A 23,692-nucleotide genomic window follows, 5' to 3' on the forward strand; every position below is an offset into this window, starting at 1 on the left:
CCTGCATTCAACGGGGCTGTATAAATTTATTGTTGCTATATCAGACAAACCTGTAAAAGGTTTATATTAGTAGGTTTTAGATTTTGGTACAAAAGACCTCATGCTCAGATGGTATCTCCGAATTGGCTTAACGTTTCTGCTAAAATAGACACAATGTGGCAATGAACATGAAGGTGTCCTTGGTAGCATCACATGCTTACATTACTTCGACAAAAATACAATTTTAATTACAATTTGTGGTTGCTATTTCCACATAAAACTAATATCACGATGACATTGGCAACGCATATCTCGTTAATTCTATCAAAATTCTCCCTTCATTCAGTTCTACACAGATGAATGGATGGTCGGATGCGGAATGCAAGCACGGCAAATGAACAATTCCCGGGAACAATTATTTTTCACTTTGATAGATTACACAGATAACACTTCCCTGGATTACATAAGAATAGGTTACAAAAGAACTCCAGACAGAATATAATCTTATTAAATTAAGTATTCACAGATCTATCAAAACGCTGAAAATTTCATCAAAACCTGATGACATGACAACAAAGTTATTAAATTTAAAAAATTAGCAATATTTTCATGTACGCATGCAGTTATATGCACACCTTCATGATTGGTGCAATATGTTTCCCTTGCAACAAAATAATTTACAGCAATGGAACTCGTACCCATTAAATTTGTTTTCAATCCAATTATGTTCATTCGTGGAAGAAAATATTTCATCAAAATATGCCTATAATTTTATTTGATAAAATACAAAACACAAAGTGGGGATAAGACATCATCATGCAGCTTGCTCATTGCATATTCATAGGCCTACATAATTATGTTTTACCCAGGGGCGTAACAGGGGTCGGTACTGGCCAGGGGGGGGGCAAGAACCAAAAAAATCACGGTCATATGATGTGAAAGCAGTGGCGTATAATGAGCCAACAATTTCGAGGGGGTTAGATATGTTGTATCGCTTTTTCTAATGCGAGCGCGCGAGCAAAGATTTTGATATTTTTATGATAAATAAATCAAATTTTAGATTTTGACATAATATATGTAAAAAATCATATCATATTTCACATTCATTCCTTTTCTTTCCTCTTGTCTTCTTTTTTTTTTTTGCTTGGACGTGATTTTTTGAGGGGGGGGCTTGCCTGTATGGCACTGATGGAAGAAAGGGCATGTCCAGCCCTTTGCTATATAGGGACATGGGCAATTCAAATCAAAAGAAGGCGTCTCATGCGTCTCTAATACCCTTATCAACTCGAATATTGACTTCTTCTGATTAAAAAAAAACTTTTCTAAAGAAATTATGAGCGCCCCAAAAATGGGAAAGATTGAGGAATTTGAAATAACTCCTCTTACCAAGCGAATTGCGAAAGCTGAAAATGTTTTATAAAAATAGAGAACAAAAATCCTTGGCCTACAATAATTGTTTCTACCTTGGTCACATAAGATTTGATTTTAAACTTCGTCAACTCAAATCGCAAAACAAAGTAGAAGACGGGTATATTAAAAAAAAAGGAAATAGGCAATATTCCTTCCCGCAAATGGCATTAAAGCTCTGAATTTTAGAAATTTCTCTGAAACTTTTCTTAGATTATATATAACTTGATCAAGAAGAAAAACGAGCTCAAAATGTGAAAGGGATGGTGCAAGCTAGTAGAATAGGGACTTTTCCTTTCCCATGCTCGCGAAGTACGGAAACCTGTGTGATTTGTTTTGGGGGAAAAAATGTGTAATTTCGCCTTTATTAAGCGCTTCCTTATGTTAAAGAAACTTTAGTGATAATCAAAATGTCAAATCAAATTGCGCAAAACAGGACAGGAGATGGATGTGCAGCAATATAGAATTAGGTTTACTTCCATCCCAGTTCCATCCTTCCACTTTTGCATATATATATATATATATGCTATAGCATGGCACGAATTTAATATGCTTCCCCCTTAGAGCAGATACTTTGCCAAAAAAATTGCTTGCTGAAAAGTGGAAGAAATAGCATTTGGGGACTCGAGGAGTGATGGCATAAAAGTTTACCCTCTCTGAACAGAAAACAGAAGAGCCGATATTTTTTGTGTGCAATTAAAAAAAATACTTTGCATACTCTTTACATCCATGTATACATAATGATTCCTGGCAAGAATGCAATTCAAATGGCCGGGAGGGGGAAAACGGAGTAGTAAAAATGGTGAGGGAAACAAAGGGCCGAAAGGCAATTCTGATATTTTTTCTCGCGCTGAGCGCGGAAGCAAAATTTTGTATGTAGATCGAGAGAGAACATTTCGTTTAGGTTTGTATTCTTTTGACGAAAAAGAAAGAAAAACGATAGAGCTATGCCCTTCTCCCCTTTACTCCCTTTACTTTTTCTGTTTTTCTCTTTTCCCTTCTTTTTTTTTTGGGGGGGGAAGGGGGCAGCCGACCCCACCGCCCCCTGGCTACCCGCCTGGGCAGCACCGTTACTCTGGAAGATTCGTAAAAAATGAAAAATGAACCAAAATTACCTTCATTTTGTATTGAAACCCTTTTTTATTTTTGCTTTTCAAATTTTTCAGGACCAATTTGAACTCCATCTTGTAGTGATTTTTTTTGTTTTGTTTTTTGCTTTTCTACTTTTCAAATTATTTATTTCTTTGGAAATTAAATCAGCCTCATCCCAAGTCAAAAAATTGTTCCCATGGCCCTGCCTACCTCGTAATGTTAAGACAATGAATGCCCTGGGAATTAACGATTTATGCAGAGAGCTAGGAGATGCTCTTTTTTAATCAACAAGCAAAACAGGGGGGTATTTCGCTTCAAAATGGAGATGATTTTGGTCAAATTTAGACTATTTATTACACAGGGTGGTGCATATTCTATATATACGCAGCATCACTTTGAAAAATCCTAGGGGTGCTTCTGGTTCAGCACCCCCGTCTCCCAGGCCATGAATAAGATGAACTTTTTCAACATGTTTGATTATCTGATTTTTTCCCCCCGTTTGGAAGTTGTGCGCCACTGTACTGTTGCTGTTTATACCGAATTATCGCGGAGTGAAGAGAAAAAAAGATGAGAGCAAAATGGTAAACACAGGGAGCAGGATCAGGAAGGGTGAAAATAGTGGGAACAAACGTGGAAGTGAACGCCAAAAGCTTGCCGATGAATTATCCTTTTTGGCCGGTGAGTATATAATCTAAGTAAAAAAGGTACACTCTTTTTCAATTTGGGATTGAAACGATAAAATTTGTTTTCAATAATTTCACTTTTTTTTTACAGCACCACTCGTTGGAATTTGTGTAGCCATAGACCTAGGCATACCTCGGGCGAAGTTCGTGCGATCGTGCTTCGTTCCACCCATGCCCACTCATCCTACGCTACGTAGCTGAAATTTCGATAAACTGTCAGGAAAAGGGGATTTTAAGTAGTTTGTTATATAGGCCTAATAAATATTGAGACATGCATAACCCGCCAATCAAAATGCAAGCATGGCAGCGCTAGATACGTTTTTACCAATCAGACGTGAAAAGGGATATTTTGATAACTTTATGAAATACATGAAAATGATAGGTACCTGATAAATAAAAATTCGCGTGCGCGCAGCGCGAGTGGAAAATGTTAATATTCAGACAATAAAACTGAAAATTTTACAGAGTACTTTTTAAAAATCAATTTGTAAATCACACAAATAAATGAAAGTTCGATTTCCGAGGGGGAAATATGTTTTGTATATTGACTTCCAAACTTGATATTTAAGCTCCATGTTGAAAACAAGTTATGTATAAAAATGCAAACAGACAAGATATGTGAATTACTTAAAAGACAATGCGAGCGCGAAGCGCGAGCGAAAATTTTATTTAGTGACATGAAATATTTTTTTCTTCCTCTCATCTTATTTTATTCATACGTCTTCCTCTTCTTTTTTTCTCTTTCCATTTCCTTCCTTTTTCCTTTATTTCCCTTTTTTTTCTTTTTTGCTCCACCAATAGTGGGAGGGGCAGGCACCTCGGGCCCACCATCACCATCAGCGCATACCATACCAAAGCATGTTGCTATGCTGCACGTGTTATACACGGCTGGTGCGGCACGGTGGATCGGAGAGAGGGGAATAATATTTCGTGGGAACGAAATATTTTGTGGGAATGAAATAATATTGCATGGGAACGAAATAATATTGCGTGGGAACGAAATAATATTTCATGGGAACGAAATAGTATTTTGTGGGAACGAAATGATATTGCGTGGGAACGAAATAATATTGCGTGGCCACGCAATAATATTGTGTTGCCTCGAAATACTATTTCGTGGCCACGCAATATTTTGTTCCCACGCAATATTATTTTGTTCCCACGCAACATTATTTCGTTCCCACGCAATATTATTTCGTTCCCATGTGTTATACACGGCTGGTGCGGCACGGTGGATCGGAGAGAGGGGAATAATATTTCGTGGGAACGAAATAATATTTCCTGGGAACAAAATGATATTACGTGGGAACGAAATAGTATGTCGTGGGAACGAAATAATATTGTGTGGCCACGAAATAGTATTTCAAGGGAACGAAATAATATTGCGTGGCCACGAAATAGTATTTCGAGGGAACGAAATAATGAACAGAGATTTTTTTCTCCTTCATGTCACCTGGCGGCTCCGTATGGGTTCATAGCATCTCGCGTGCGAAGGAATATCAGTCGTATGCATGCAGCACACACGACACATCAAAAAGATTCTGGGCTTTTGCCCACATAACATATCACACATAATTTTGTATTTTACATTCTGCTGAGTATGACACTTACCGAATCATTTAGATCCTTCTGTGACTAATAAATAATATTGCGTGGGAACGAAATAGTATGTCGTGGGAACGAAATAATATTGCGTGGCCACGAAATAGTATTTCAAGGGAATGAAATAATATTGCGTGGCCACGAAATAGTATTGCGTGGGAACGAAATGATATTGCGTGGCCACGAAATGGTATTTCGAGGGAACGAAATAATGAACAGAGATTTTTTTCTCCTTCATGTCACCTGGCGGGCTCCGTATGGGTTCATAGCATCTCGCGTGCGAAGGAATATCAGTCGTATGCATGCAGCACACACGACACATCAAAAAGATTCTGGGCTTTTGCCCACATAAAATGTCACGCATAATTTTGTATTTCACATTCTGCTGCTCAGTATGACACCGAATCATTTAGATCCTTCTGTGACTTCTCCTTGAAGTTTCTTTTAAAAAACATGTATCTTTTCTTGATCTTTAGTGAAGATTTTATGGAGATGAAAATTGATCAGCATGGATATCAATTTTCGCCTAAAGAGGGCGCTCGATTTATATTCATATCAATGACAGGACAAGGGAAAGACTAGGCACGTACACTTATTTTTACATGCAAATTGACGCAAGGCACTATGCGAAGTCCGTGAAGTGTCCAATCTTTTCATTGTATAGACTTTGGTATGACGTATTACCATAGAGAAATAAGTATACATCTCTATGCGTATTACCTACCGTACCGTATGATTGACATTCGTGTACTGCTGGTTTCGTTCCAGGCACATATTTTTTTTTTCTATTTTTTTTATTATCTTTTTGAATTTTAAAATTGCAACAAAAGTGTTATAATCGCCAATAATAATCTTGAATTTTGTTTTTGAAGGTATTTCATTTATTGGTGCCCATGATTAGTAAATTCAGAGATGCCAAGTTCAAAGACCAGCTATGCATGAGATTTTCTGTGAATCTGAGTGAGATCACAGACATTGTGTACAATGTATATGGGGATAGGCTGTGATAGTTGCGTGAGACAGAGATTTGAGGGGATGAACAAGAGTCCATAATGCTTGAGTCTCACGCATAATGCGTGAGACTTGGTAGCTCTGTAAATTAATCATAAGAATTGCGCATTCAAAGAATTTAGACACAGTTATAAAATTACCGAGGAGCTGAATCAAGGTTGTGAAATTTATTAGCGCCACCAACGGGCTTCCTTGTATTTCCGTAGAAGAGACAAGAGAAGTCACTTTCGAGGCCGAGGTTAGCGAAATTTGCTCTATTTTTAATGATTAATATTCATAAATTATATTTATAATATGTTATGTATTGCTACTTACCGGAAAGAGCCCCGGTGCGTAGCGAGAAGGAGTATCGGCAAATGTTACTTCAGCAATGAAGCGATGTTATTTTCATTCATAAATTGGCTCTCGACAGTGGCTGCATGACGTCATGTAATGAGCAAATTGTACACGCCCGCTAGCGTTGAACGCTCCGCTATCCATTGTGCACAATTTGTCACTGTGTGGGCTGTGGCTCTTAACTACATCGAGCGAAGTTCGTGCAGGCTCGACTCCACTTCACTACCACTGCTACAGATTTATTGTAACATAAAAACAAGTGTATGCTAAAAGATGCAACCTATTATTGTAGCCCATTTAGTGAAGTTTGGGCTTAGTACGTTTTCGAAGGTATCGCATTTATTGTTGCCCATATTTTATCAAATAATCTTAGGTATTGCGCGTACAATGAATTTTAGACACAATTATAAAACTACCAAAGAGCTGAATTTAGGTTGTCAAATTTATTACGCCACCATCAAGCTTCCTTTTTTTCTGTGGAAGATACATGCAAAACCACTTTCCAGGCCAAGGTAAAAATTTTGCTATTTTTGAAAGAATTTTAGTTTGTAAAATAAAACAAAAATATACAATTGTATAGCTACTCACCTGGATCCCCGGTCAGAAGCTGGAGCAAGTTTCAGCAAACATTACTTCTTAATGACTCAATGTTTGCTGACTTCTCAGAAATCCAGACCCAAATATGGTTGGGTTTGTGAGGTAAGTTAATACTAAATCTCACAATGTGTGTGAGTGCCTTGAGCTATCTCTTCCATACAACATTCAGTACATTTAATCCTGCCAGATAGGCGAGGTAACCTATGCATGTACTCATTAGTCTTCACTTTACCTGGGTTGAGTGCATTAGTGGATTAGTGGATAAAAACTTTCATAACATGGGTGATAATTAGTTACGAATTGTTGATGTTGTATTTGTGTTTTTCTCATTTGCAGGATTGATAAGCAAACATAAAGAGAAGCCTGCTGATAAAGAGAGCAAGCAAAATGCATCAGGACACATCTCAAACCAGTTCTCATGGACCAAGGAAAGACCCAGCTCATCATCGTCTCCGTCCTCAACCAGCTATACATTTCAAAAGCAAGGTCATAAGTCACAGACTTCTCACTATTTTCCCTCTAAGGACAGGTTAACTTGGAAGAAACCAAAGGAAAGATCGGATGACCACTTGACCAGCAAGGCTAGTAGATACAAATATTTTTCTAAGGATGTGTATAGAACTGCAATCGAAAGGAGTGCCAATGACAAAACTGATGTTTTTACAAGCAAGAAGAAGCAATCCTCAGAATCTGGTCAACATCCACTTCCAGGGAAAGATGATCATTCAAGGAGAAGTGTTGTATCTCAACAAGGCAGAAAATTAATTTCCACAGAGACCGCAAATTCAGGAATATCCAAAGCATGTCCTCCATCAAGAGTATCTACATTGGTTATGCCAGAAGGACTGGGTAAAGCAGATTCAACAGATCATGGTCCTCCTGCAAGAAAAGCAACATCACAAGAATATGAATCAAGGGACAGGTCATCAGTGTCAAACAGACAACAAAATAAAGGGATTGTCGTTTTACCAACATCTAAGAATTCAAATACCTCAAAATCAGGTGCCAAAATTGATGAGATCTATTGTTTATCAGGGAATGTAAGAAAACAAACAGTTTCTGTTAATTCATCTTCTGAACTTTCAGAGGCCCTGGCAAGTGATAGCACAGCTACCAAACCGATTATGCCAGAGCAGTCCAACAGAATTGACCTTCATGAGAAGCAGCAAGGAGAGCGTCAAAGTGCTAAGGTTCTTGCCACTCTGTCCAAGGAATTGGACAAATGCCTTGTGGATATTGCTCGATTAAAAGAAACCAGAACTCGCACAAATGAAGGCAAAGCTAAATCCACTGCTGGCACCAGAAAGCCACCATGTGTCAATGTTAGGGATACAAAAACTGAAAACACTGCTGCACTGGCTGATAGCCAGGCATTTAGAAGTAATCAAGAATGTAAACTGAAATTAAGCAGTACCGAAGACAGATGGAGGGAATCAAAACTTGAAGAGAGCGCAGCTGGAACTGAATGTGGTGCTTTACCAAGAAGAAGTGATTATAAATGGTTGGCTCCAAAGGTTAATTCAGCAAAGGCATCTACTAGCAATATAGGGAATACTAACAAAGAAAAAGCACAGGGAACAGACAATCTATTGAAGAAAAAATGGATGCCTGATGGAATTCTGGCAGGGATAGGGATGAAAGAGGGATTAAAGCCTTTGGTGCAAAGAAAATCTATTTCCCCTCGGATGAAAATCATTAGAACTAAGTACAAAATGAAGAAGCAATTGTCACCCGAATTGTCTTCATCTGTAATTTCTAGACATAAAGTTGATCACAGGAAAGCTGTCAGTACATCTGCGCCAAAGTTAGCAGAGCAAACTGATGTACCCAAAAGCAATGTGAGGATAAGTAGGTATAAGCTTGTTAAGGCATCTTCACATCCTGGAATGCTTTCCCCAACGCAACCTGAAATGTCTTCATTATCTCCACGCAAACCACATGTTGCTATCAACTCGAGATACAAAAAGGTCAAGGGTCATCCGCCTGCATTGGAAAGTCCAAAAAAGTCTGCCATAGTGATCCCTCACCATTCACAGCTAAAACTGAACAGGATGAAAGCAAAATCCAGTCAAAAGAACACAACAAAGAGAGCCCTGACTTCAACTTCAAACAGAAAGCAGTCAAAGCATAAGATAGGTAATGATTGCTACATTTCAGTATTGTATCAAGTAATAACTATCAAAAATTATAAATTGCAAATTGGATACATCCTAATTTCATTCAGAATAATGAATATTCATGACATTTAACAGTAATGTAATTAACACTGTACAATATTGACTGTGTTGAAAACGAATATTGTAACTCAATTAAGAAAGTTAATTATACATGTACATGAACTACCTATGTGAATTGTGTAGGCCTACTTACATAACTTGAATACTAGACCCCAGAGATTTTGCACTTTGGAATGAATAGATAATTAGAAATTATATAATCAAGTGAATTGTATATTGTGAAAATATATGATATAACTTTTCAAAGTTTATTTTTCTCTTTTTTTTTGCAAAATGCAAACAAATTTGTCTCAGTCATGTTTTTTTTTATGGAATTTATAATTTGAAAATGAATTTATTGGAGTATGAGATTTCCTAAATAATACTTCTATTATGAATTCACCATGTGAATGTGATGCACTTTTAACCTGTTATAGATCGTCGACCGAGAGGGACCGCAGTGGTTAGGAGTCGGTTCAAGATGCGTAAGGTTTCCAGCAGGACTCCCCGGAAGATGCCCCCTAAGCAGTCACCAAGCTCATCCCCTTTCAAGTGGCAAGCAAAGAAAGCAACTCCTTCTAAACCTGCCACTCCAGATACCTTCATGCGCAGGTAAACAAAATAGTACTATGGCACACTTTTGCTTGGTCTACATGTATGAGCAATTGGTCTGATTAGCAGTAAGTCCAACTCCAGAGTTTGTCTGCAAACAGTTCACCTACCAGATATTTTTTTTCTAATTTCCACTTGGGCTAATAATCAGTTCACCTTAATGTCCAGTTTGGCTATATATTTGGGCTGATTTCCTCTTTGGGTCAAATGGAACTAGACCAAGAACTAATTAGACCTGGTGATAATGAGACCAAATGCTCATTAAATGTTCTGGGAATTTGATAAAGTACAGTATAATTACACTACCTTAAGCAGAGCAGCTGTTATGCACACTTCATATCAAGGAATAAAATTCCTGCCTGGTACCCATTTACCTTATCTGGAAGGAGTGCATCACATTGTGGACTAATTTATTGTTGAAGGAATTCATGCCAATGCTGGAAACCGAACCCACGAACCTCTGTTTCAAAGTCTAGAGACTATTTCACTGGGCCACATCGCTGCACCAGTCAAACAAAATCAAATGTGGACCACATGGTCTTAGCCCAAATGAAGATAGTCCTTCTGGTTATTAGATGAAGTGATTACTGGTTTTAGACCAAGTATGCATAAATCTGAATCTTCTGCAAAGTTTTAAGTGAAATTCCCTTCCCAAAGTCTGAATCTGAATTTATTTTTGCATCGTTCCATTTTCATATATCAATGCCATATATTTGCCCTTGAAATTCTACATAGATTGTTCTGCTCTCTCTCTCTCTTGCTTAATGACCATGAATTTAGGTAGTATGAAAACTGAAGTTATGGTCCTTGAAGGTAAATGTTATCATTATTTGTGGATTTGTGATCAGTGATCAAATACACAATGGTTCCAAAACCACATTTGAAATAGAGGTACTATTAGTATTAGGAGAATTGTTTGGTAATGAATCTCCTCAGGGTTAGATTATAGTTTTGAGTGAACATATTTTTCTCTAAAGAAAGACAATTAAATCTTGTTAAAGATTAACTTAACAAATTTATGCAATACCTTCACATAAAAACAACTTTCATATTGAAATGAAGAATGTGGAAAGTGAATGTCATCAGATATTATTTTCTTCTTTCCATGAAAATTGATCTCTGCAGGAGAATGCATTTTGTCCTTACACACACTCCGGTCTTACTCCGCACCCGCTTCCGTCTCGTCAACTCTCAACACAACAACTCAACGGCAGTGACAGGGCACAGCCCAAAGCAACCACTTCTCAAGAAAACCAGGACCAAGCTCATCAGAAAATCAGCATGTAGGTCTTTCCCCATCGTTGAAGGACAATGTCATATTTATTTGTTTGTTATTGGAAGGAACATGTTAAAAATACAAATCCATATGTTTGTCTACCATTTGAAGGTCACAAACAAATTAAGGGATAGGAAACTGAGAATGGCAGGCCACTTTGCACGACATCCAGAATTTTTAGCACAAAAACTAATTCTATGGTAACAAATACAAGGAAGAAGAGGAAGGGATAGGAGGGCAATTAAAGGGTCTCTTAACAATTCTTCTTTCTTAAAGGACAAGTCCACCCCAACAAAAACTTGATTTGAATAAAAAGAAAAAAAATTCAACAAGCATAACACTGAAAATTTCATCAAAATCGGATGTAAAATAAGAAAGTCATGACATTTTAAAGTTTCGCTTCATTTCACAAAACAGTTATATGCACATCTCGGTCGGTATGCAAATGAGGGAACTGATGACATCACTCACTCACTATTTCTTTTGTATTTTATTATATGAAATATGAAATATTTTTATTTTCTCGTCATTGTCATGTTAAATCAGGTTCATTCCTCCCTGAACGTGTGGAATTCCGTTATTTTGATACTTTGTGCTTCAGGCAAGGAGGTCCTAATCATCAAATACGTAAAAATTGAAATATTGTATAATTCAAACAATAAAAAACAAAAGAAATAGTGAGTGAGTGACATCATCGACTCTCTCATTTGGATGTAACTGGCTCGTTCATATAACTATTTTGTTAAAAATAAGCGAAACTTTGAAATGTCATAACTTTCTTATTTCACATCCCATTTTGATGAAATTTTCAGCATTGTGCTTGTCTGATTTTTCTCTATTGATTCAAATCAAAAGTTTTCTGAGGTGGACTTGACCTTTAAAAAGGTGTGGTGTAATGCTAGAAAGGACAGCTTGGAGATATTTTATTCTTTACTCACAAATTGGCACAGGCTAGACACCCGAACTGGTCGTTTGTATGAAATAGGTTAGCCCAGTCATTTCTCCTAATAATAAGAGGGGAAGAAATCCCAGATTTAGCTCTATACTGAAACAAGAATTTTAGTTTACACTTCAATGGAATGCTAGGATTCATCTTCATCAATATTCATGACAAATATGTACCCAATAATTCATAGAAGTTTATTGTTTACTCAGTTATATGTTTCTTACTCTTGTCTGGTTTAGAAAATATATATGTACAGTATAATAGTTACTGCGGGGTTTAAATGAGACGGATTTGGTGCATGATTTGGCAATGAGCATTCCATAATAGATTGGCCCAAGTTTACCCCGGGATTTTCAATTCTTACCTTGTTATGCCATCCGAAAGGAATGGCGATTATTATAGGTATGAATTGGAATTATTGATTTCTGCTACTGAACAAATTAGCAAAGAAAATGCAATAAACATAGTATGTAACAAAATATTTGATTAAAAAAATTGTCTCTAATTACAAGCAAAATAATGAACAAAATAGATTTTAAAAAAGGTTGCAAGGATTGCCATTATAAGCTTAGCTTAACTGCTTGACCACCCTGGAAAATGATTTTTAAAATTACAGTATGTCATATCAACTGTCTTAATGTAGGAGTGCATATATTTTTATTATTATGAATATAATTATTATTACTATTGTTATTATTATTACTATTATCGTCATTATCATTATTAGTAATAACATTATTGTTACAATTATTCATGCAGCAGCTCCTTCCAGCCCCTCTCAGAAGCATCCAAGACCTCGGTTGGTCATAGCTAAAGGGGTCCATTACCATCAGAGCAAGTCAGGGAAGAGTCTCAGGAGAATATCGGGCTCTTCCCCTGCTGTCTTAGCATCATCATCCCACAGATCAACAGCAACGTCGAGGTTAAGACAGGGCTCCCTCTCTAGGTCATGGACTGCCAGTATGCACAGATGGTCTCAGAGGCAGAGTGCAGTGAGGGTATCCAGCACACAGTGGGTTGCGAAGTAAGTTTATGTCCTTAACTCACCCATCAGCCCTTGCAGAAAGCCCTCTGAAGAAGGTCAAGGTGATTTTTTTTTTAAATTGCCAAAAGCCTGGCGCACATTACACGATCCATTGCTATCTGATTTTCAAAGCATTTGATAATGGTATGAACATTCCAACACATAAAATCTTATTGATCAAAATTCTGAACAGTGGTATGAATACTGAAATCAAACTCTCAGTCCATTTTGAGCCTTCCTGTAGGAATAAAACCAAATTCAGTCGTAAATCGTAATAACATGATCATCAGCTAAAATTAAAAGCTAATTTGCACTTTACTCTAAAGGCAAGGCGTGCAGCAAAGAAGAATTTTGATTTTTGCATTTATATCATTATGCCAAACTGCAAAGGAAATGAATTTAGTTCTTGAACTTTCCCATTTAATGCTCAATGCGACTTATTTTTCAAAAACTGTGTCGCTGTGTAGTTTGCGCTGGGCTTTGTAACCACTTTGTAAAAAAGGAAAATTTTGAGGGCAACATGGCAGATTAGGTGGGCAACTAAGGGAATGACCCTTATCGCCTTTGGGTAAAGCAAACGCTGTCACCCATGTGACCATCCAAATATAGAATTCTTTCATAATCTATTGAACATTTTGATGATCTTTATGTTTTATTCATATTAATAATTAAAGCAAAAGTCCACCTCCCCCCTCCTTGCTAACAAATTTTATTGAAAGACACAAATTGCTAAAAACAAAATTTCCAAAAATCCATTTTGGGATATTAAGCAGAGTTGTACATGTTGAATTTTGCAATGTCATGAATGATTTCATTGATAATGAATTTCATGAAATGCTTTTTTTCTTAGAAAATGAAGAATTTAGTTAATTCATGCATTCAATGTCTAATCCAACACTCTACATCACACACACAAAATATATGAAATCTTAATGACTCAATGAAGGCCATGTATTTTATTGGGGAACTGCTTGTATGAGACAATCAAAATAATCAAGACTTTACAAAATTATTATTTTTAATGTCATTTTGCCAAACCTTAATACTATGCTCAGATAATTTCTTTCAATAAATATTCATACGACCGACTATATGGAAATTCTATGGAATAAAAACCATTCTGTCTACCAGTCTATCCTTAGCAATCCTATCCTGCAAAATTTCATGAAACCATGTTTTATAGACTGTCTATCCTAGGTACCTTGTCAAAAGTCAATCCCATGCCTTTTAGCAGAAATCCTGCCTTAACCCTTTGAACCCTGAATTAATCGAGACGATCATTACCATCACCCTGAATTATTTGCCGAGATCAAGATTATCGGCAAAATGAAGGAATACATGACATTTGAAATAAATGATCTCCTATTCTCACGATATGAGCCCAACTATGTCAGCGGCACCTTACTTTAATAGGTAAGCTCCGCTTGTACCCGGCCTGACCTGATATTGCTTAGCTTCCCGTACTAACGATAATCTCAAATTTTGCCTCAAAATCATTGCTTTGACGAAGTAAAATTCAACAATAGCTTAGGCATAGTCTGTATACGATTCACTGTGTATTATCACACAAGCCTTCTTGGTAGGGCAGTTTATTTTGGTCATTTTTATGCTAAAACCTTATAAATGGAAGCCAATCGTTGACAAAATTATAAACAGATGTTATTGACTGAATATCTCTAAAATGGCATCATTTTTAGAGGTCACCTGATATCTAAAACCCTTGCTTTTCAAATCACATGACTTGAAGCCGATATTTTGGCTTTTCGGGTATGTGTGCATTCATGGTGAAGCTGGTATTCTGGCTTTTCGGGTTCAAAGGTTTTTTATGCATCTTTTTATTAGGGCTTTCCTGCATTCCCAATTTCTATGATGAAATGTAAAAATTGGTAATGAAAGGTGGCTTTGTGGATTCTCTCCTGTTAAAGACTCTACTCCGACTTTTAACAAGGTACCTTAACATTTCATTTCTTTGAGAGGCAGTGGGAATCACTCTTAGTTCTTGATGTCTATCTTCACTAGTTTTGTCCTGCTCCAAACCGTATAAAAAAAATTAATGGAATGAAATCGAAATTCTGTCCATCCCTCTATCCTCACCAGTCGTGTCCTTCGACGGACAATACAGGAGAAGATCCAGAGAGGCAACAAGAATCTGAAGAGGGAGCCGTACTGCAAGTTCTACAATCGCTATGGCAGATGTCACAGAGGAGACAAGTGCCCTTACATTCATGACCCAGACAAGATTGCTGTCTGCACACAGTAAGTAGGATTCTACTTCTCTAGGTTGTTTGATATCACTGTTTCGTGAACAAGCCATTTTGCATGCATGATAATGAACCAATAACTGCTTTAGTTTTGATGAATTGTTTTTTTTTCTTAGAAATTAGACAAGTGTAATTTCAGGTTGACTGGGTCATGGTTGAAATGTCATTTCGGAGAATTTACGTTGTGGTAATAATTGATGTTTGATCTTTTTTTTAATGTTTCATCAAATTCAGTTAATGTGATGAGGTTTTTATTTGATAATACAAGTAATGTGAAATGAATAACAAGTTTCTCAGTCAATGTCAAAAGGTGATGTGAGGTCAACAAACTATTGACTATTGACTATTTTGATATCAAATGATTATATTTTTTACTCCCTTTATGGACAATTAGTTGTTTTCAATGTATTAAAGCTATAAATAATTTTTTGTCAGTCAGCCAGTTATTAGTCCCAAATTAAAGTACTGTTTTTGTCCCTGCTGACCGGGCATGACCAGATTCACCTCATACTTCATCTTGCATTCATCCATATGTATCCCCTCTCTCCACTTAGAATGATTCAGCGCATCCTCCATCCTTGATCCAACCCTCCTACTCTCAGCAATGTCATAAAAGTAGTTCATATTTGTCATGTATTATACATTCTCTCATATTTCTCTCAATGTGTAGATTCTTGAGAGGAACCTGTAAGAAGACCGATGGTTCTTGTCCCTTCTCCCATAAGGTCTCCAAGGATAAGGTGAGTCTAAAGGGGAACAAACAGTTATGTAGATGCGATAAACACTTATTGAGTGAGATAGTGTTTGAAATGAAGGATAATTGTCACAATTTCATAATAGTACTGGTTCATTTACATAAATCTAATTTTGTGAAGCTATGTATATGGATTAATAATAATGATAATACGATGTTGCTTGTACAGCACATATCACTACCCATTGGCGTTTCTATGCTCCCATATTTCATATTTGCACTATGAAATATATGCTGAAAAACGATCACACTGAATATCACTAACCCAGCTAAGACTTACATTGGCCCTTGGAATGCCAGGTAGAGAACCAAATAACTGGAAAACACCTTATGTTTTCTGTCCAAATTCTAAGGAAATGGTAACATAACATGTGTTATCAAAGTAAAGACTGAGATGGCAGAATATATATGAACGTAGTAATACATGTAGGTATCTGTATGAAAAAAATATATGATGAATAAATAATTAAAGAAATCACATATACATATACCTACATACACCTACAAGATCCCAAGTAAAAGTAGGGCCTAATGATCATTCCGACACACCATATTTCTCAGTATGAGGGAATTAAATGCATTCCTGATCATTAGAAAAGAGATTCAACTGATCCCAGAATTGGCCTTTGTAAATTCCTGTTTCACATATATAAACTCTACAGGCTACAAAATATATCGGATATGGGTAGCTAATGAAAGTTGTATTGTATCATGTATTTTCACCCCGCCCCGGACAAAGTGTAGAAGAGGCATGAAGCTTTGCATCTGTTTGTTTGTCACCCGCCAAATTTAGTTTTAAAATTCCTCTTCAATAATTGGGACAAAAGTATTGAACAAATTTTTGTGTGTGTAGGTATATCATGTTAAAATACATACAGGTTGTGATTGGGGGTTTTTCTGTCTGCTTGGATACTTTTCATGAAACAATTCTTTTAGCTTCTTTTGACCAATTAGAAGTTTCCATAGGTATAGTGATTACTCTCCTTTAAAACTTTCGAAATATAACTCTCTTATTGTTTTCCATATTGTTCAAACCATAGATCTACTTGTCAAGTTTTTCCCTTTTCCTCTAAAAGCAACTTTTAGTTTTTGTGGATTTCCCTTTAATTTCAGCTTATTTTAGATTTCCTCTGTACAAATTAAGGAGCTCTTTCAAGTTCAGCTCTTTTTTTTCAACACTCTTCAGCTTTTTTAGGCTCCTTCTATTTGTGATCACTCACAAACCTGGAATATTAATACTGGGTAATAAATACAGAATATTTCCCTAATTGCACCTGAACATACCTGAATGCATAGACAACAATTTGAGGTGCTTTAGCCCCGAGGACTTTACTAATGTGAATAGTTGTTGATATGTTTTCTTTGGTTATTAGACTTCTGTTTCCAAATTGATAGATACTCAGCTGCAAAATAGCTTACTCCAAAAGCTAACTTATCCACACCTAATATCATTAATCAATTAGAGAATTTCATGAATATTCATGAATAAAGCTTTGATTAATTGATCATGCATTGTCACATGCTCAATACACATGGCAGGTGATGAAGAAGATTTTGTATCAGGAAGGCTTGAATATATGGGGTTAAAAGTTATAGGATCAGCATAGAAAAGTGAAGATGTGTTTGCTGCATTTACAAGTCATTGCACTGTGGAAGACTTCTTTGTTAGCACTGCCAGCACTGCTACAGGCCACAGTGGCTGCAAGCACACAAATCCTGTTGGCCTCTCATACCAAAACTGCAAGAGTTTTGCAGGGGCGCTGGGGGGGGGGGGCTACTTTTATTCATAAGTGCCAATAAAAGTTCTCTGCTGCAAAACAAGTATGATTGGCCACAATCGTCAGTAACTGCTGCATATGCAAGACCCTCATACATATGCACATACAGTCCAACCTCTCATATCCGGACACGTTGGGACCAGCACCAATAAAGGTATTTATCCGGATCTGGGAGACCCAATATTCAATACACGCAGCCGCCTCCGCGATAGTAGATGCACGGAATCTATTTAGTGGGCATACACAGACAATATTCACTGCAGTGTCAGTGCAAATTATACGGAAATAAAATCAATTGGTGGCCAAAACTGTTTGATAATTTACCTGCTCAAAGGATTGAGGTATAAATCGAGCATACCTCAAAAGAAAGAGAATGAATGACTCGATGAAACTAAGTTTTATAATTAGATCATCGCCGCGGCTATCGCAGCTTCGCCATGTCAGCCATTGTTATACTGACTGTAGGCTTAAACATGATAGATAGCGCTGTCCGTATTGAAGCCTGGGGTTAGCTAGCGAGACGTGCATTGTTTTTGCAGGGAAACAAAAAGAGAACGTGATGAAATGCTTGCACTGCGCCCCAATTTCCTGGAAAATTATCCTGCCTAAGTTCTTTCAGTGATTTGGGCAAGATATTTTCATGAAAAATAATGTTGTTTTACATGTAGGTAGACTATATTGGAAAATATATGTAATCAAAAGGATGAGTTTAGATTGCAATCTCATTTACTTACATACGTTACCGTACTACTCAATTGAATTGAAAAAAAAAATATCTCGGCAAGTGTGCGTCCGGATAATGGAGAGATCCGGATAAGAGAGGTCGGACTGTATACAATGAGCTCCGCAAGTTAGCAAAGGTCTTGTCACTGACGCAGCTTGGTTCGTTGATCACTAATGTAAACGGACACTACCTTAGTCTATTTTCAAACCCTTTTCACAGCAGACAAGCTGCACACGAGGACTTACCCAAAGGATAGTTAATTTGAGGCCTTGCTTGAGCATCCCTAGAAGCAGACATGTTGGAGACAAAAAAAAGTAAAAACATGTGCATCAAGCCATGATAAATCATTATTTTTATGGTCTGATGCACAGGTTTCCCATCATCATGCCCTCCATGTGATATCATCTGAAATTACTCCATAATTTTTTGTGATTTCACAGATATTTTTGTAATTGCAAGGTATGAAAGTGTGGTGGATATCAAATTGCATTTCTTTCCCTTAGTAGGCCTACTGCTAATCAAACCAATTGCATACATCTTGAACATCTACTTTCATTTTCCGAGTACCGGCTCAATATTATTCTTCATTCTCTTGTTTATACATTCAATGGAAGCAGCCACTCTTATCAACACAGAGCAGACTTTTCAAGGCTTGGAGGGAACAGGCAATGTCAATTTAGGAAATTGTGTTGAAAACACAGCCAGTTCCTCACTCCAAATGCATGTCCTTGTCAGAAACAAATGAAAGTGGAAAATTCAATCTGAGAGGAAAATATCATTTCAAAGGGAGAGGATATTGAAGAAGAAACAAATTAATAAAGCTGACAAAGATTTAGATTAAAATAAAACTGTATGCAGAGATACCTGTGCAGAGAAGAGACATGCATCATATTTTTTTTATATATTAGCAACCCTTACATAGGATGTGCAAGGCCCTCCTTTGCAAAGAGTTGCAAGAATCAAATTCACCCTTTTGATGTGTGATCTAATTTGTTACTGTTAAGTGATGATAGTTTTGCTTTTGATATAAACTTATCAAAACCTTTGCTTTGTAAGACAGAGTCCAGATTTTTTTTGTAATAAAGCTTTTATGGCTTTTCAGAACACATTTTATGTAGATGTTCTAAACTTTTGGAATTTATTGTATTGATTTTGCACTGCACTTGAACTGCTACCAAAAGGGAAACAGAGCTCAGTGTTCAAGGTTCAACTTATCAACCACATAATTTAATGTCACCCTACAAACACAACCACCTGAAGCTAAAATGGGAAAGTGGGGGCTGAATAGAGTAGAGAATTGAAGAGAGAGAGAGTGAGAGAGCCCTGATTAATTTACCAGCGGAAACGTCATTGGCCATTACTGGGTTTCCTAAATGAGCTTAATTGTATAAACAAGACAAGTTGAGATGTCTGTGTCACATGACAAGGTTATGCCACAAGTTGTGTTCACACCATGGAATAACTCCACGTTCCTACGTTTATTTTAAGGAAATACAAGAATAGATCACACTTCCTTATTTACTTGCAATTATCTTGTACCTGCATCCTATTGTGTATGCGTAACCAGTGATGATCAATTTCCTTTTGTTTAAAAAGGTTTCTATCAATACCCAGTATACATGTACACAGGATAGAGGGCTACTATACAGGGTGTAAGCAATTTATACATTTGTGTGGATTAATTTAAGGTTTTGACTTCCAAATTAAAAAAGGAACACTTTGTCTTACCAAATATAGTTATAACTTTATGTGGGGGGGGTAAGAGGAGGGGAGGATAGCATGATGGTAGTGGAAGAAGAAGAAGTAGAAGAAGAAAAGAAAAGAAGAAAGAAGGAGAGTAAGAAGGCAAAGAAGAAGGAGGAGGAGGAAATCACTTCACATAAATAAACGTTTTGTTTCATAATGATTACATAGAAGTCATAACAGTATGTGTATATACACTGTACAACAGTAATATATGAACTAATTTTCATTGCATTATACAGTAAAATTTTCCTACATTTCCAAATAATTGAAAGCTATTGTAATTCTTCTTCTTCCAGGAAACTACAGACTGCCGTTGACATATTAATATTATTATTGTACTAGCTGTGCTTGTCAAGTGCCCAGATGAAAGCTAACGTGCACTGTGATAGAAAAATCAGTGCTCTTGTTTTATCAGAAATGGAATAAAATTTCGAATAATCCAGTATTGTTCAAAACATTGCATCCATAATTTCTCAAAGATTTGTCCTTGTCTAGTGGTAAACATTCAACTTTGGTCCATCAATGTCAAATCATTTAGACCATTCTGATGTGATTGGAACACGGCTAGCTTTGGATGGGAAAATTTGCATTGTTACAGTTGCTATACTCTGGAAATTTGGCCAGAATCCAAATGTTTTGACAATACAGGTTTATCTAATCAGTTATGGAATTAAGCTGTAAAGCTGTGTGAAATTTGGTCCAGAAAGGGAAAGAAACAAAAAACAGCAGGAAGAATAATGTGTTCTCAATGTGTCTTGAAATTGAATTTACAGTTCCTATCCAATTTATATTCTTTTCTCCCTCCCCCTTTCTTTTTTTAGCGAGTGGCTGGCACCACATACCAGATACCAAAATGTGTGATATGTGAATTGATGTGAATGCTTTTAGAGAGGATAATTTTAAGAATATTATCATGCAACTTGCCTTCAGCATATTTGCAATGAACTTTAGTACACTACCCGCCCTTTCACACAGTAAAAAAAAATCGTAATTGGAATAATGATTCCAGTTAAAAATAAGGCTAAATGACAAAATTTTAGCATGTGTGAATCCAAACTAGAACATGATTAGAATCATGAACGCTAATCACAATCACAAATTCAAATTCTACTCCGGAGGTGAATTCCAGTTTAAGTTTCACTCAAATTACGGTACAAATTTTGCGTGTGAATGGCTTTTGTTCATGCAAAATGAATACACTTGCACTGATAGAGAAAAGAAAAAGGGAGCAGCATGTATTATAAACTCATGTGTAGTTATGATAAGGCAAGATAACACAACAAAATAGATGGGAAAATTTATGTAAATTATACATGTATGACAGGAAGGAGGAGAGGGAGGTATTTTTATATGTACATACAGAGGCGTGACTTAAAAAAGAGTTGTGTCACATACAACTTCTGAAGTGAAATTGATCTTAAACTTTAGCAAAATGACCAAAAGTAGTTTCATCATTTTTTTTTTGGGGGGGGGCGGAAGGAAAGAAAAACAAACCTTCATTTGGTACAGTGTATAATCTAGTAACATATTTGCATAATCAAATAGGATAAACGTTGCACATTAAAACAAAAGAGGGAGATACATGTAACAAATGAAAAAGAGAGGTCTAATACATATCAGCACTATGAATAATTTTTTTGTTTGTTTTCCTGTTTGTAAGATTGTTTGATTATCTTGCTCTCCGATTGGATTAGAATTCCTATATTCATTATGACCCCTTAAAACAAGTTTACAGGAAACTAGTTCAACGTGTAATGAGAACTACGGTCTTGGAAGAGATCTTCCAAACCGGTTCGGTTCAAGATTTAGTGTGAGGAGACAACTGTTCTTCAGGAAGCGATCTTCGCACATGTTGTGTGTAGAATGCCTACACTGCGGTTTCATATTTCATGTGAAACTAAGAGCGTATCCATTTCAACAAGATCGCTTCCAGTGAAAACCACTTTCGGGTGATCAAATGGGAACCCTAGCAAAGCGATCTTCCAAACTGGTTTCTTGAACCGGTTTCCAGTAAACTAGTTTTAGAAAGTATAATGAGAACAGCATCTAAGGGTTGCTCATGGTATATCAAAGTGCAGCCTGCTTTGAATTAAAAATTTTCAGTGTTTTGCATGGACTATTTTGCCGAAGTGGAAGGATTCTGAAAGGGGTATCAGTATAATGTATAAAGTATAATGAGAACGTTGTCTTGGAGTAAAGAACAACCACCACAATTTACAATTAAGAAACTAAAGGTGAAGATGGTGATAATCACTTTCTTACCATAAAACTACATCACAGAAAGATAACCACTGCAAAAACATAATATTTGAAGACAAATTTTGAAAATATACATATACTCCTAATTATCTACTTTTCCTCATTATGATTAGAAACTCTTCATCCATTTTTTTTTGTGAACATTATTGAAACCACATGCTAACATTCTTATTTTACATCCAATTTTTGATGAAATTACAGGACTCTGCTTGTTTGATTTTATCTTTCCATGTCAATCAAATCCATTTATTTGTGGGGTGGTGGACTTGACCTTTCATTTCCGAGTATTTGACTTCAGAACCATGTACTCTAATGTAGAGATAATGACTTATTGCCTGTTAATATCATTTACCACAGATGCCAGTATGCGTGTACTTCTTGAAAGGGATCTGTAACCGTGATAACTGCCCCTACTCCCATGTCAAGGTCAGTAAGAAGGCAGAGGTGTGTCAGGAATTTCTTCATGGCTACTGCCCTCGTGGGGCCAAGGTGAGACAGTCAATAATTCAGAGATTTTCTTTGACTCATATAGGTTCATTTAATTATTTAATATAAAATGGTAAATATCATAATAAATCATATTAGAAATATTTTTGCTGAATTAGAATGAGTATATATTTTTTACTTCTGCCACTTCTTGATCAATATAATCATCAAAAACTTTTAAAGAAACTCTGTTTTTCAAAGGAAAACTGTGTTTATCAAAATATTTATGTTTTTCCAGGTGAAAACTAAGTTTATCAAAAAAAAAAAAAAACCTGTTTATCAAACAAAAAACTAATTTTTTTCGGTGATAAATGAGATTTTCTTGATAAACTGTGTAAAGTGGAAAAAACTTAGTCTATCAGCGAAAAACTGAATTTATCTGCGAATACTTATTTATTCGCCTGTATGGGACAAACGGCATGCCATATCTGGAGTATACTGAACAATTTCAGCTTCTCTGTGGAACATGCTCCCAGGGAATGAAGTAAGTGCATAGCTCTTGTAATCTACGAACCTCATAACTGTGTGTACCATAGGTGGGATAATGTGGTATAAGGCTCACAATATGGCTTTTGATGAAAAAGGAAATGTTGAAAATAGAATTTATGATTTTATGATTGTAATCTTATTTTTCCTTGTGATTTACACTGCAGTGTAAAAAGAAACACACTCTGGATTGTGCAGAGTTTAATGAGACTGGGCAGTGCACACTTGGAAATAAATGTCCCCTCTGGCATCGAAAGCGTAAGATGAAGAATGAAGGAAGAAAAGGAGTAAAAAGAAGAGCAAGTGAGGGAGATAAAGTCACTTCAAAGAGGTAAATTTTCTGCTGAATTTTATAATTTCTTTGGTTAATAACATACACTTGCCTCTGGCCCCGTAAGTAATAATAATATGCAACAT

At 36.4% G+C, this 23,692-nt stretch overlaps 1 protein-coding gene across 2 annotated transcripts in view; it reads left to right on the forward strand.

Annotated features, from left to right (window-relative positions):
• Positions 1-3,025: 3,025 nt before the first annotated feature.
• LOC121407386 (zinc finger CCCH domain-containing protein 3-like) overlaps positions 3,026-23,692 on the forward strand; it is a 56,656-nt gene continuing 35,989 nt past the window's right edge. The window contains exons 1-9 of one of the 2 annotated variants that reach the window (XM_041598438.1): positions 3,026-3,156; positions 7,044-8,843; positions 9,361-9,535; positions 10,661-10,818; positions 12,517-12,781; positions 14,879-15,037; positions 15,713-15,782; positions 22,661-22,792; positions 23,443-23,606. In XM_041598438.1, the coding sequence (XP_041454372.1) occupies positions 3,057-3,156; positions 7,044-8,843; positions 9,361-9,535; positions 10,661-10,818; positions 12,517-12,781; positions 14,879-15,037; positions 15,713-15,782; positions 22,661-22,792; positions 23,443-23,606 (3,023 nt within the window). In that variant the 5' untranslated portion in view covers positions 3,026-3,056. The remainder of the gene's footprint in view (positions 3,157-7,043; positions 8,844-9,360; positions 9,536-10,660; positions 10,819-12,516; positions 12,782-14,878; positions 15,038-15,712; positions 15,783-22,660; positions 22,793-23,442; positions 23,607-23,692) is intronic. The other variant, XM_041598440.1, reaches the window with a different exon arrangement.

The sequence above is a fragment of the Lytechinus variegatus genome, chromosome 2, assembly GCF_018143015.1.
Source record: "Lytechinus variegatus isolate NC3 chromosome 2, Lvar_3.0, whole genome shotgun sequence".
In the NCBI taxonomy this organism is placed as follows: domain Eukaryota; kingdom Metazoa; phylum Echinodermata; class Echinoidea; order Temnopleuroida; family Toxopneustidae; genus Lytechinus; species Lytechinus variegatus.